General features: G+C 41.8%; 1 protein-coding gene across 6 annotated transcripts in view; it reads right to left on the bottom strand.

Annotated features, from left to right (window-relative positions):
• PTPRG (protein tyrosine phosphatase receptor type G) overlaps positions 1–14424 on the bottom strand; it is a 1220925-nt gene that overhangs the window by 559995 nt on the left and 646506 nt on the right. For all 6 annotated transcript variants that reach the window (XM_078661520.1, XM_078661521.1, XM_078661522.1 and 3 more), the window contains exon 7: positions 2398–2555. In XM_078661520.1, coding sequence (XP_078517646.1) covers positions 2398–2555 — 158 coding nt within the window. The remainder of the gene's footprint in view (positions 1–2397; positions 2556–14424) is intronic.

The raw sequence follows: 14424 nt of genomic DNA, 5'->3' as shown, positions 1-14424 counted from the left end.
GGTAATTCGTTTGCAATCAATTGTATATAAATACTCAAAACAAAAATAACTGTTCCTGTATCAGAACAATAGTTTGCAAATCAGCATTACTGTTGTGATGATCGTCCTCATCTATTATACCCTTAATTGAACTCACTTCTACCTTGGCGGAAGGGGGCAGGAACGACTGAGCAACGCCCTTGTGGTTCGTTACAGCTCTGCCTTACAGGCACGATATAAAAAGGGTATGCTTATAATGAAAAATTATCGAACCATTTGGTCATTCCATAACAAATTATGAAATGTTTTTTCTCGTACCATTGATAAATTTTAATTCTCTCCAAAACTGTGGATTCCTTGTTGAACAGCATTCCACAACAGAAGGCTCAATTAAACCAAATTATAAAGTCTATTTGCCAGTAACGTCCGGCATGGCTCGAGGGTGGGGGGTGGGTCAGGCGCAGGGTCTATTAGGGGTAAAGGGGGGGGTCAATATAATATATATTTTTTTAAATAACCTTACTGCCGGCCCAGATCCCGCGTTTTCACTGCTCCTGCTCTCCTGCCTCAAGCAGGAAAAGGAAGCAGGCAGCAGGTAGCAGGCAGCCTCCCTCCCCTAAGCCAATCACAACACTCCAGGTGGAGCGTTGTGATTGGTTGGGATGCTGCCCAGCCAGGGGCTGTAGGGGATGGCATGTTCTCCATGTAGGCTGCAATGCAGCCTGTATGGAGACGTGGAGAGTGTACATGACTGGTTTGGGTGGCCCGAGAGGGCTGACCTAGCCAGTCATGTGCATTCAGGAGTGGGAAACCGATCCGGCCCTGCCAGCTCCACCCACAAGTAATGCAGAAAGAAACAAAACGGTAATACCCAAAAGTTATTACCATTTTATGTTTTGGCTTTCTCGCCCTGCGAGAAAGCAGTGGGGCGACGCTCCTCTGTCCTAGTGGGGAGCCACCCCTGCTATTTGCTTATTCCTCCTGCAGACGCACATGAGTAAAGAAAAGTCCTTCATGTGGGGCTGATTCAGCAATTCAAATAAAAATCATGGTGCTGGACGGGCTGGAAATAATGCATGTCCTATACCATGAGAGGGAGCTGGAAAAATTTCCAGCGCCACTAAAGCAGTTGGATACAATCAAGAGACTGGCAAATTGTCCACGAAAACTCCTTAATCGGCGCAGCACGCCATTGATTTACGTTTTAGCCCTTGAGGGTTTGTGAGCATTAGAACAGTCTACATTTTACAGATATCTTGGACTCTTCAGGAGGTTTTCAATGACACTATGGAGCTCTATGGGATGCTGAAGGTTTCTCCAGTTAACTCGGTGATTACATTAAGCTTCCCTTCCATTGCTTTTCATTATTATATACTAATAAATATGTAGGTAAACAAATTCATGAATAGAAAGATGTAAAAACTGACATGGGATGTGAAGATGTAACATGAAGTGCAATGACTTACAAGTGCTCTATGTATTTATTATAGAGGCAAATGAAGACATTTGCACCATTGTGCATGGGGGATGTCATATCTATAGACATTTTTTAAAACGATTACTCATCACTAATATCGGATTTACTAGAACATTTCAAGGAGTCAGTCACACTGGTTCATTAATAAGAGTTAATCAAGCCCATTGCCTCAATAATATGGTCAGGACAAAGGATTTGCAACAACTTAAGGGTCAATACATGTTTAAGTTCTATTTTAGCCAATAAGTCATTAATCCAGCTAATATGTCAACGTATTTCTACTCTACGCAGTTAGAATGGAAATCTACGTTGTTGTGCGGCAGCACTGTTTGTTCATGATATTGCACTCTACACAGTGACCCTAAAAGCCAAGTGAATGTAGAGTCTCATATTAACTGGGCTTCATGATTAGTGATGTGTCCAAGTGTGTGTACCTAACTTGAGGAAGAGAATGCAAGAGTTTCCAGGAAGGCAAAGAATGACCTTCTACATGGACATATTTCCCATTAAAAAAATCCTATTCCATTATGAAGACAGCATTACTGCTACATTCAATTTGAAATCACAAATGCTCAAGTGTACCCACTGGCATAGATCCGCAAAATAAACCTTACTGAAGGGTGGGAAAACTTAAAAAAATATATATAAATACGGAGATGCTGCTTTATCAAATTAAAATTCTGCTGAGAACCAGACTCCAATTTAAGGCAACTTAATTTCGCCTTAATAAGCCAGTGCTGGGTAATTCCCTAGGAGGGAAGCAAGCCTCAGGTTTCATTATCGCCTCAAGCCTTGACAGCTCTTATTCTAAAAATGCATAACATAAAATCATCCTCACATCCCTTTCTCGTCAACAACAGAACCGTGCAACACATAAAATGGACGCACTTTGCAGCAGCCCTTCATCAGCGGGGAGGCAGTTAAACACAGCTTCTACCTACCTGCTGGTAAGAAATGGGCACCGGTCTGTTAAACACAATCCATTCCACAATCTGGCTGCATGGAGGGGTTGTCAGGGAGCCAGTATAGCGGTAATAACTCCCAAGGGAGGCCGGCAACAGATCCCGCAGCACAAAGGGGTCCAGAAAGGTTTCCTTCTCTGCAGGAGAAAACATCATCCAATCAGAACGGTTTGATGAGGTTAAAGGCCATTGATCAACAGTGATTGCAGAAGCAAAGCCTATATTAGCATTCAAACACGACTTTACTGAAAATGTGTTTATCATTTTGATTTACATGACGTTTCTTATACAAGTGCCCACTCAAATAAATACCTAGTCTATAACACTGGAATAATGCAATTTAAGACAACCCTGCTAAACTGAGAATCTCCAAGAAATTCATAGGGCTTGGGCGGACTGAGCATCCATTAAAGGGTGGGGTACCCCGGAGTGCAGGGGGCTCGTATTTCACCTATTAAGAAGAAGCAATTGATCTAACAGGTAAGAAACAGTAAATCACAACAGAACTATATACAACAGAGTGTTCAATAATACATCACAAAGCATGTTACACACCTACATAGCATGTAACACCGCCACTGAACGAGGGTGCACAATTTGTACTTATTTCCGACATTTGTACCACAGAATAGGGGACAACCTGCTTGATGCATATTTACCCCCTTACAAAAACAGGTTTTTGGCTTATTTGCTTACATGATTTGGACAGCTCTTCCCTGGTACACATATTGTGGGAAAGCTGGCTTTAGGGGACAGCAGACCGAAGGGAGGTCTGTACCTATGGGGTATTTTGGGAATGTAAGGCACAATCTAGTTGACTTAGTGCTATTCATTGGCTACATCTGGGATGTGGCCCAAGGGATATATAGTTCACCATTTTGGGCTGCCATCTACAATTTTGATGTAGGTGTACACAGTGGAAGCCATCTGTAGCCTAGTGACAAGTTTCAAATCGTAGGTTAGCAAGCGTAAGATTTCTGAAAGTATTCTATATGCGCTCGTTTCAACCTTATTATTAGCTTGTCCTAAGCTGGTTTCAAGATGGAGGAGGAGTGTGTTCATGAAGTGCTCTGGCTGTTAGAGGCCAGGCACTTGGATTTGCTAGCAGAAGGTAGCACAGCTGTGTAATTTGCGCAGCTGCTAGTGCTAAGACGTGCATCTAGCGGGGAGCATGTTATATAAAGTGTCTACTCAAGGTCAAAGCATGGTGGATGAACCAGGAAAGGGATAGTGGCTCTGAAACCTGGTCCTCCGTGTTTTAAGTGCAATAGGTTCTCTCCTTACTTTTGTTCAGGGGGAGGGTGATGACAAATTACAGAGGATGTGAAGTCCATGAAAGAGGGGTGGGTAAGAGGAGCCAGGAAGTGGGAAAATATGCCTAAACCCGGTCCTTTTAATTTTAGGTTTCAACTGAACAGTTTGAGGATGTCAACTTATTTATTGTACAGACACTAGAAGAGGAAACGGAGAACCTTTTTAGACACAAATCTGTATTTTTTTGCTCTCAATTAGAGAGGCCTGGTTTGTATGGGATTATTTATTTATTTATTTTATTTTCGATATTTTTATTGCGCATACAATTACCCGAAGGTGTCTCGGCGCATGTGGAGGCCAGAGGGACCGAGCAGCAAGCTTACTGGTTGAACAACCATGTCTTTAGGAGCCTGCGAAAGCTCATCAAATTGGGAGCAGTTTTAATCATGAGTGGCAACAGGTTCCATAGCTTGGGCGCAGCAACCAGGAAACGTCTGTCTCCCCAGGTTGCTGTTCTCGTGCGAGGTACCGGCAGGAGGCAGGTGTTGGCAGATCTCGGCTGCCTTTTAGGGGTGTACAGCTGAAATGCTTCAGTCAGAAACTTAGGTCCGACGCCATGCACTGCCTTATAAGCAATGCAGAGGGCCTTGAATTTAATGCGGCCCTCTACCCTTAGCCAAAGCAGATGACGAATGGCGGGAGAAGTGGGCTGGCGGCGGGGGATGTCAAGAAGGATTCTAGCAGCCGCATTCTGTATGGACTGCAACTTGGATAAAAAGAATTTCTGAGAGTTAAGAAAGAGGGCATTCCCGTAGTCAATTTTGGAAAACACTAGGGTAGAAACCAGAGTCTTCCCAGCTGAGGTAGGGAGGTAAGGCAGCAGTTTCCTAATTTTTTTCAAAATAAAAAACGCAGATGACAACCTTGTTGACATGAAGGTTAAATGACAGCTTGCTGTCAAAAATAACTCCCAGGTTTCTAGCCTTTTCAACTGGGACAGGTGGGGAGCCCAGCTGGTTGGGCCACCAGATGGAGGACCATTCCGGGGAGAGTTTACCAAAAGTCATAATCTCGGTTTTATCCGAGTTAAGCCTTAGACAATTGGAGGACATCCAGGTACTGACAGCAAGCATGGCCCTTTGGAAATTAGCTGCCACCACTGGGCCGTCCTTATGGATCGCCAAAACCAGTTGGGTGTTGTCTGCGTAGGATGTAAGTCGCAGCCCATGGGCCTTTATTACCCTCGCTAAGTCCGCTACATAGATATTAAATAGCGTAGGTCTTAGCGAGGAACCCTGTGGGACTCCACATGGGAGTGCAGAGACAGGAGAGTAGAAATTACCCAACTTCACTGTTTGGGTACGGTTGGCCAGAAAGGATGAAATAAGATCTCTAGCCATACCGTTTATCCCCAGGGCTGTGACACGGTCGACCAGAATAGCATGGTCGACCGTGTCAAAGGCTGCGGACAGGTCCAAAAGAATCAGGACGGCCACACCTCCCTGGTCCATAATGGCTCTGATCTCATCTGAGGCCTTTATTAAAGCGGTCTCGGTCCCATGCCATTTCCTAAAGCCAAACTGCGTTTCGTCGAGAAGTTGGTGAGTATCGACGAACTCTGAGAGTTGTTTGTTCATCAGAGCTTCGCATATTTTGGCGGGAAAGGGGAGACACGCAATAGGTCTATAACTGGCCATAGCTGTGGGATCCAGGGAGGTTTTTTTCAGAAGAGGTTTAATCACTGCCTTCTTCCACGGGGCTGGATAATGACCAGTTTGAAATGCGGTGATACAAATTTCCATAAGTGGGTGAGAGATCACCTCACTTAGGTTGGCCATCACTGAGGGGGGACAAGGGTCCAGGGGGGAGCCAGACTTGATAGTAGAAACGAGTCTGCTAATTTGATCTTGCGTAATGGGGGCAAAGGAGGAGAAGGGATCATGGTCAGTGACGAATTCTTCCCCACTACAGATTCTGGATCTTGTCCCTACATCCCCTGCAAAGGATGAGTAGATGTCTGCCACCTTAGTGATGAAAAAACTGGACAGAGCATTGCAGAGAGACTGAGAGGGTTCAACCCCGGGACCCGAAGAGGGGGTGGACAGGGTGGTGACCACTGAGAACAGTTCTCTGGCAGAGTTCCTGGCATTCTCTATTTGAGCCGAGAAAAAGGTAGTTTTTCGGGTGGTAATAGCCTTTTTGTATATTGTCAGGGCATCTTTGTAGGATTGCTTGGCTATGGGGCAGTAAAATTTCCTCCAACGCCTTTCTAAGTTCCTACAATGTTGTCGGTGGAGCCTGAGCTCTTCGGTGTACCATACCGCCGACGGAGATATTCTGTTGGGTCGCATCAGCTTCTCAGGGGCCACCTGATCAGCAGCGTTCCGAATCCAATCTTGGAAATTAGAGGCTGAGAGAAATTAATATTCTCCACTGTCGTTTTGAAAAGAAAGAGAAGCCAAACTGGCAATATTCCTGCATGTGAAATATTAGCTTCTGCCAATATGTGAAATGTGTGTATGTTGCAGAATGCGTGACAAGGAACCTACCATCATTTTCTGAGGTTACAACAGTGTTGTAGAATTGAGACACATAAGACTATGGGACTTTATTTTCCCAGGATCGGGGGTCAGATGAATGTCTTAACAGGGAACAATGGAAATGGGCACAACAGACTGACTGTCAGGCACAAGTAAAAACATTGAAAGCATGATCATTTCCTAGTAGAATTTAACCCACAAAAAGCATGTGAGGTGGTTCTTATCACAGGGACATTTTTGAGAAAGCACCAGAAAAGCATGTGTAGGAAAATGGCCCTCTTTGAAGAGTCACCCAAACCTTTTCGCCTTCCTCCTCCTCTTTTTGCTGAATTCATTTTGTTGGCTTTAGCACTCTGAACACTTTACCACTGCTGACCCATGCTAAACTGCATGTGCTCTCTCCCCGATTAGGATATTTAATTTATCTGTAAGTCGCTAGTAGAGTGCACTGCCTGTGCCCAGGTCCTGGAACTTAAATGCTTCTAGTGATCCTGCAGCACTGATTGTGCCACCCACACAAGTGTCCCTTAAAACATGTCTCAGACCTGCCATTGTAGTGCCTGTGTGTGCAGTTTTGCTGCCATTTCAACTTTGCATCTAAAACCCTTTGCCATGCCTTAAACTCCCTTTTTTCTACTCATAGGTCACACCTAAGGTAGGCCCTAGGTAGCCCACAGGGCAGGGTGCTGTGTAAGTAAAAGGTAGGCTAGGCACTTTTAAGTTTTGCATATCCTGGTAGTAAAATACACCTAAATTCATTTTTCACTAATGTGAGGCCTACCCCTATCATAGGTTAGCATTGGGAATTCCTTTATACACTTTTAAGCTGCAATTACCGATTAGAAAGAAGTGGCTGTATCATGTTTCAATAACTATGGAACAGTAATGTCAAATCCTCTTTAAAAGTAAAGCTGGATTTAACATTACTATTTTAGAAATGGCACTTTTAGAAAGTGGTCATTTCCCTGGTTGTATAGCTCTGTGTGCCTGAAGCCTGTCTCCAGTATAGGTCAAAGCCGTGGGACAGCTGCACTTTTTGTTTTCCCTCTAGACAGTCACAAACACAGGAAGGTTAGGTGTGTCTGAGTACTCGCCTGCATTCTTATGCATCCTCCTGGGCAGGGAGGGGCTGAACACTTACACATGAATAGGCAGTGCCCTGACCTTTCTTTGAAGTCATCCCCAATTCAGTGGCACAGCTTGGTATCAGTACTAGTGCTTTGACCCAATCAGTTCAGACGCTTCTGAACCTGTAACTGAACTTTGTCAGAAGAACTGCTGTGCTACATCAAGCACTGACACTCTGATGGACTGATCTAGAAAACCTGCTTTTCTGCAGTGCTGCCCTGCCGCCTGCTGTTCTCTAACCTGGATGAGGGACAGCTAGACTCTGCCTTCTAACCAAATTGATCACCAAGGGCTTGTTGGCTTGCCTCCTGTTGCTTGGATTTAGGGCAATCTCCTGTGCCTGGTTCACTGGAAATGGACCCAGATACTTGCACCAGAGCAATCAATGCATCTCCAGTCTGCGTGTAGCAGAACCAGCGCATTGATCCTTTTGCAGGAGTAGAATCGGTGCATCCCTCTCAGAACCAATGCATTTCCTTGAGAGACCGACAAATCGGAACCACGCATCGCCACCACTGCATTGTGGAGAGATCGACCCATTCCCTCAACTGCGAGAAGTAACCGGTCACCTCTTACTTTGGAACCCGCATATCTCAGGTTTGCACTTCACATTCAGAACCGACGCATCACCACCACTACATGGAGAAAATCGAAGCATCACCTTAACTACAGGCTCAACTTAGATGCATCGCTCATCTGTATCCCGCATCTTGCTCTTGGAACCAGGATCAAAGTACTCCGGGCCTTCATGGTTCTTTCCCCAGCATGTGCTGCATCGCAGCCAGCCTGAACTGTTGAATTTGCCCTGGTCTAGCGCGACCAGATAACCCCCATTGGCACCTATTGCTTCTTAGCACTAGAATTATTTTTATTCTTTAAAAATTCATAACCTTTTCTTCTACTTATTTGATTTTGTAGTTTGGGTCTTGATTTAGTTACAATTTGTCTATTTATCTATACCAGTGTGGTGTTTTCATTGTGTTCCTGTGTGATGTGTTGCACAAATTCTTTACATATTGCTCTTTAGATAAGCCTGACTACTCTGTGCCAAGCTACCAGATGATGAGCGCAGGTTATCTTTTAGTGTTTATCTAGCTTACCCTAACTAGAGTGGTGGTCCCTACTTGGACAGGGTGCATACCTCTGCCAACTTGAGATCACATTTCTACCAGCATGGCTTGCTTGAAGGCTGGTAACTAGCACATGGAGGATGTTATTTTGTAGTGTGCTGATACATTCATCATGTGAACATTGTAAAGACCATAATATTTAGTTAAATGAAAAGAGAGGAGTGTCAATCCTAACCATAGCATTGCTACTGCTTTCCCTGTATAGGTACCACTTCACTTTGGTTGTGGTTTATCTTGAACTTTTAACAATCTTTGAATGAACGACATCAAATACAGGTTTAAGGACATTGAATTTTGGCTCAGTGAGGCTACTGATATCGGATTGTTTTGCTTTCTTAGTTGAGAATTCTGCTTTCATTTCTTTGCCATGATACAGGATTAACTGGTCTTGGGGACAATTGCAGACTATCAAGCAGTTTTGCGAACGGTCTATAATAGTGTTCAACTGTACAGGTATCCACTTTTCCCTTAGTGTATATATGCAGAACCTTACAAATCCTCCATAGCCTTCGAATTACTAGTCCCTTGATAGAAGAAACTTAAGGGCAGGGTTCTAGTCCCTCTCTTGCTCTAACGTAGCCTGACTTAACACTGTTGACGTAAAGAACGCACATGAGTGCCACACATATGTTAACAACGTAACAGTATTATTTAGAATATTTGTTGGACTGTTCAGTTTGGGTTAGTTCCCCCGCTTGAGCAATAACCAGGTACGTATCTGCGATGACAAGTAAATTAATCATAATTACACAAAGCTAATTATCTTTCGAAAAACGCTAAAACGGCACAACAATGTATTTACCGATAGGCCTAGAATGGATAATATTCGCATATGCCTTTCAGAAACCTGTGATGCAGACTGACAATATTTTATTTCAATAATTAACTGCTCATAAAATATAAAAGAAGATATGCAGGAATGCAAATTCAAAGTTATTGAAATTGCAAGAATAAATTATGTATGCCTTTATATTAAATACCACTGTATTAAGCTATCTACACTTCATCCAACAAGATTTTTCATTTAAACCTTTTAACGCTGTGTGATGAATAATCAACCAAGGTAATGCGCCCTTGCCTAAGATTTGCTGTATTGAAATAACTGTACACATGTCATCGAAATATGCCTTCAGTCTTAACTTTGCTCAGGTGTATTTTTTAACAAAAAAAAACACTGTGCAGCTTTTTATAACTTACAAGGATAGGTCACTAATATTGCATATTCAAAGTTGTAATTCCATTTGCATGTCTTGCCAAGAAAACACAAAACCAATCTATTTAGACATAGTACTAATATAACTGGTTTTCATATGTGTGTCGCTTAAATTAGTTTTGATACCTAATTTTGTTAACCTACTTCTATTAGTATTCCTATGTTACCAATACCATTATATTTTAGGAAAACATATCTATCGTATTTGTACTTCTCTTTTGTTACCCGTGTTTTAGCAGGTGTTTATTTTTGCAATGCGTGAGCCGTGTAAGAAAAAAAAAGGTACAGGTTTATTGTCAATCAACAAAACAAAAATTGTAGGTGAATGCAATGAATAGAATGTACTAGTGACGACTAACAGTTTCTGGTATAGGCTATTATTTTCACACCGTAGCTAACAATGAGGCGGCAATTATCCCCCAAATCACGTGCATTTCCAACTGGAGACATTGTTCACAGTGCCAAATTGCTTTCTGCACTAGCTGTGGCATATGGAAGGGGTGGGTGGGGGCGTTATGTGTTGACCAAGTTACAGTCTATTCCAATGTAACGTGAGCAATATTGCAGGTTAGACTCGGCTTGCACAATAGTATTTATACTGCAAGTAAAGAGTTTTGTAGATGCGTTGTACATTATATGAAGACTTGGAGAAAAACAAAGAATGGAAAACCTTTGCTGACCTCTCCTGCTGATGCATTATTGGACTGTGTTTATCAGAATTTTTAGGACTTAATTGTGTGCTTCGGTACCTTGTTTTCATATGAGAGTCAAGAGTGTTTATGTCTTGGACCACACCAAAGTTAAACCACAGTTTTACAACTCACTTTCCTATTAATTGGGTAAAAAGAAAAAAGACAACTAAAACCCTGTAAATATTTGCTAGTGCTTAGTATATATTTTACTTGCTTAGTCTATTTTACTTAAAATATTACGTGACTTATGTACTTGCCATTGGGAGAAGAGAATGTACAATACAATTCAAGGAAGCAAGCCGAAGGAGGGGAACAGTCATTGTGCCATTGGCATTGAAGAACTCTTTGCAGCAAGCGGAGGGACGAGGCAAAAGGGAAGCTACAAAACAGTGAAGCTTCAAGAGGAAAATTTCAAAACATCATGCAGTGCAGTTTTAAAAAATTACCTTTCTTACAACGTGGTGGTTAACTCGATTATCTAAAGATGCCTTCAAAATCTCATATTTAATGAGATTTACAAAGACGGAAACGACTTCCTAACAGGAAGAGAGCAGATTAAGGGCACCATCAGCCACTGAAAAGTAATGGTGGAGTAGAGGGTTTTGTTCAACGATTGAAAACATGACAAGATAATCCAGTATTGGATATCAAATATCTTCATAAACCTAAACCCAATGAAGACTGATGTTCATCACCAGCTCCAAATGACCAGATTCAAGCTTGATTCGTTCAAACTTATAGTAAAGGAACACAGTGCCCAGAAAAACAAAGAAAACCTGTTACAAGATCTCCCTTTTGGAGTAAGGGGAACTCTTTCTTAAATACATTGATTGTAGAACAATGTACACAATGCACCCCAGCCAGTCTAAATGCTAGAAACACACTGCTAATTAGCTTTTCAGCCACCACCTTGGCTCTTATAAAATACCTTTTTATACACTGCCGCACATCTCATGAGAGGTTTGAAGATATTCAGCCACATCAACGAAATGCTGGTTGAACACTATAATTTGTTTTTTAAATTCACCTCGGTTATCGTTGAACAAAATGTGCCTGACATTACAAAACGTGTTTAACTTTGTCTTAAGCATAGACGAAACCTTAAATATGCTTCTTAAAACAAATGTGATTAATAAATCATGCAGCTCTAAATTGTATTAGTTGCCATTGAATGAATAAAATAAAAATGCAGCTTAAAAAAGTAGTAGTCTCTTATACCAAACGTGCTTCTACCTCTAGGCCTGAAAATGCCTTTCAAGTTCCGCTTGAAATTCAAATAAAAAGCCTTTTAGAACTGCTGACCTAATCCTCTGACTGCAAAATTGTTCATTACTTTAAAATGTGCTGCTCTAAGAGAATGCAATTCTTGGTTTGCTCACACCATATGATTTCTTTAAACAGTTTATTTCAATATATTTCATAATGAATAGAGTATAAGCAATGTTAAGCTTACTGAAGATATTGTTTTGCATAGTCTAATCAAGACCTACTGATAGAGAACCTTCACGGCTTTAGACTATCTCTTTGTTCACACAATGGGATACTGAAAACAGTTAAAAAGAATAAGGCCTGCAAAGGTCCTCATTAAAACCTTCCCTCATGTATCTAGTGCAAGACATTTAGAAACCTTTAGAGAACTGCTCACCAGCATGAATGTTTATCGTGAGAAATGAGAGGAGAAACAATAGACCACCGGAAGACCTGTTTCTATTGGATGGAGCTACTTAACTATGCTGAATGTTGCAAATGTTTTCATATGTATGTGCCACTAGTTAGAGATGCATTATTATTCATCTCCTTCCTTTTCCATGCCATCCCACCCTCAATGCCTAATGCATTATTTTCGCTTGTACTTGCCCTGATTGCTGTGTTCAACTACCAACGGCGATTTCCTTTTACTCTTGATGCGGGGAGGCTTTCTCCTTATGTTGATCATTGCCATTGATGTGATTAATTTTCCATTGATTTATTAACAGTTGCTACTGCAATTTGTTGGGGAACTCAGCTAAGTATCTGGAACTGCTCTTTATGGGGAGTTCATTTTTTGACCAACTAGAAGCTCCAGAATCTTGTTCTTTTCCAAAGATAACTCTATATAGGTTCATATTTAGGTTAGGGCTCTTAAACTAAGATAGGGACTATTTCCTTTATAGAACGCGCAATGTTATCCTGATGCCAATTAAACATTTTCCTAGAAATGTGTGTAATTTGTCTAATGTGAATAAAAAGGTCAAAAACAATACTAATCTCTTAATGAGAAATAAAGCTTTAAAAACTGTTCCAAGCCTTTCATCACTGACTGAACATTAAGGTACCATAAGTTGATGATTCTATTCGAAATTACATTTATACTACGAACATCATATGCAGACAGCAAAAGCATTGTTCTTCAGAAAATACCTGCTTGGCTCCAAATTTCTGAATGACTAATAAAAGATGAAGCTGTTTTGACGAGTTAAGTTTAAAAAGTAGAAGCGTGGACACCGCCTTTTCTAGAACTGGATAAAAGTTTCTTTTTTATCACGTTTTCAGTTAGTTATGAGACTATGCATATATGCGTAAATCACAAAAAATTCCTCACTGTTTACATTAGGGGTAAGAAACGTATTAAGTGAAAACAAAAAAATACAATCTTCCATTCCTTGTCAATGCCTTCTTTTGGCATCGGCTCAGCTTCTTATAACATACTATTCAGCATGCCAGAGTGGAGGTAGGTTTCTTATTCCACTCCCAAAGTTTGGAACTCTTGCCGGAGTGAGCCTAACCATTTACAATTTTTCAAATACAAATCAAGACCTGGTTATTTGCTCTGAACTTTCAGATAGCACAACACATTTCTCTCTAAGCTTTTTCCACTGCACATGAATACCTATTGGAGTCCCTGTAATTCGGAGTAAATCATTTATGATCATGTCGCCATGGGGATATCTTATCACTAGTGTAAAGAAATATTGCTAACTTATTGAGAACCCAAAAAATTGAAACCGCTCCAAAATTGGATGCAGGAGAGACTAATTTCATAATGATAGTGAGTTTCACAAACCAGTGGGATGAACATGGAACTAGCTGGTTTAGTCCTGAAAAAACAGGCCAATGCTCTGCATCTAGGTTAAATTAATGAAGCAGTGCTTCTAAGCGTCACGCTCCATCAAGAATTATGGAAGGTAGTACCTGCACAAGAGAACAAGCATTTACAATGCAATGGTTTTGCCTTTGTTAAAGTTAGAGCTATTGGCATTGCTCTTGACATTATTTTTATTTATGTTTTTTTTAACATAAATAAATGGCATTGTCATTTACAATGCCACTAGCTTTATCTCTCGCAAATGACACACACAAACACACACAGAGCCCCCCCCACACACACACACAGAGCCCCCCACACACACAGCCACACAAAGCCCCCCACACACACAGCCACACAAAGCTTCCTACACACACAGCCACACAGAGCCCTCCACACACACCCACACAGCACAAGCGGGCAACAGGGGCACACGGAGGCACAAGCAAACCACTTCATAAAGATATACTGAACTCTAGCTACAAACTTTAATAGAGCCACCCGCGACCAACTGCATCAAAGAGATTAAATACAACCCAGCGTCCAAGGCAACCAATTTCTACGTACTGCAGATTTAATCCACAGCATCAAATAAAGCAGGTTCTCTCCCATGTCCAAGTTGAAAAAGGGACAGTCACAGAGAAAGAGGGCATCGAGAAAGGTGATGCTGACGCCTTCGGGACTGAGGTCAGAGAGGAAAAGCGCATGACTATGTATGAAATTAAAAGAAATATGCAGGGCATTGCACGCCTTGCCCAGAAGGGACAGGGTGTACTGTAGAAAGCAAATATAGATGTGTGCATAATCAGAGGCACAGTGAGAAGCTTTACATCAAGAACAGGAGAGGGTGCAGCATAATGATGGGGTTTGTAGTTATGGGGCAGTGAAAGGCTAACACTCCTCGCATACCTCGTCAGGAGAGCATGGGAAATTAATGCAGACACAGGAGTCCTTCCTAGGTGTCAGGAGAGAACGCTGAAGAGGA

Source organism: Lissotriton helveticus, chromosome 9 (assembly GCF_964261635.1).
Source record: "Lissotriton helveticus chromosome 9, aLisHel1.1, whole genome shotgun sequence".
NCBI lineage: Eukaryota > Metazoa > Chordata > Amphibia > Caudata > Salamandridae > Lissotriton > Lissotriton helveticus.
Note: the sequence above shows the minus strand (reverse complement) of the source record. Positions and strands in the feature narration are given on the sequence as shown.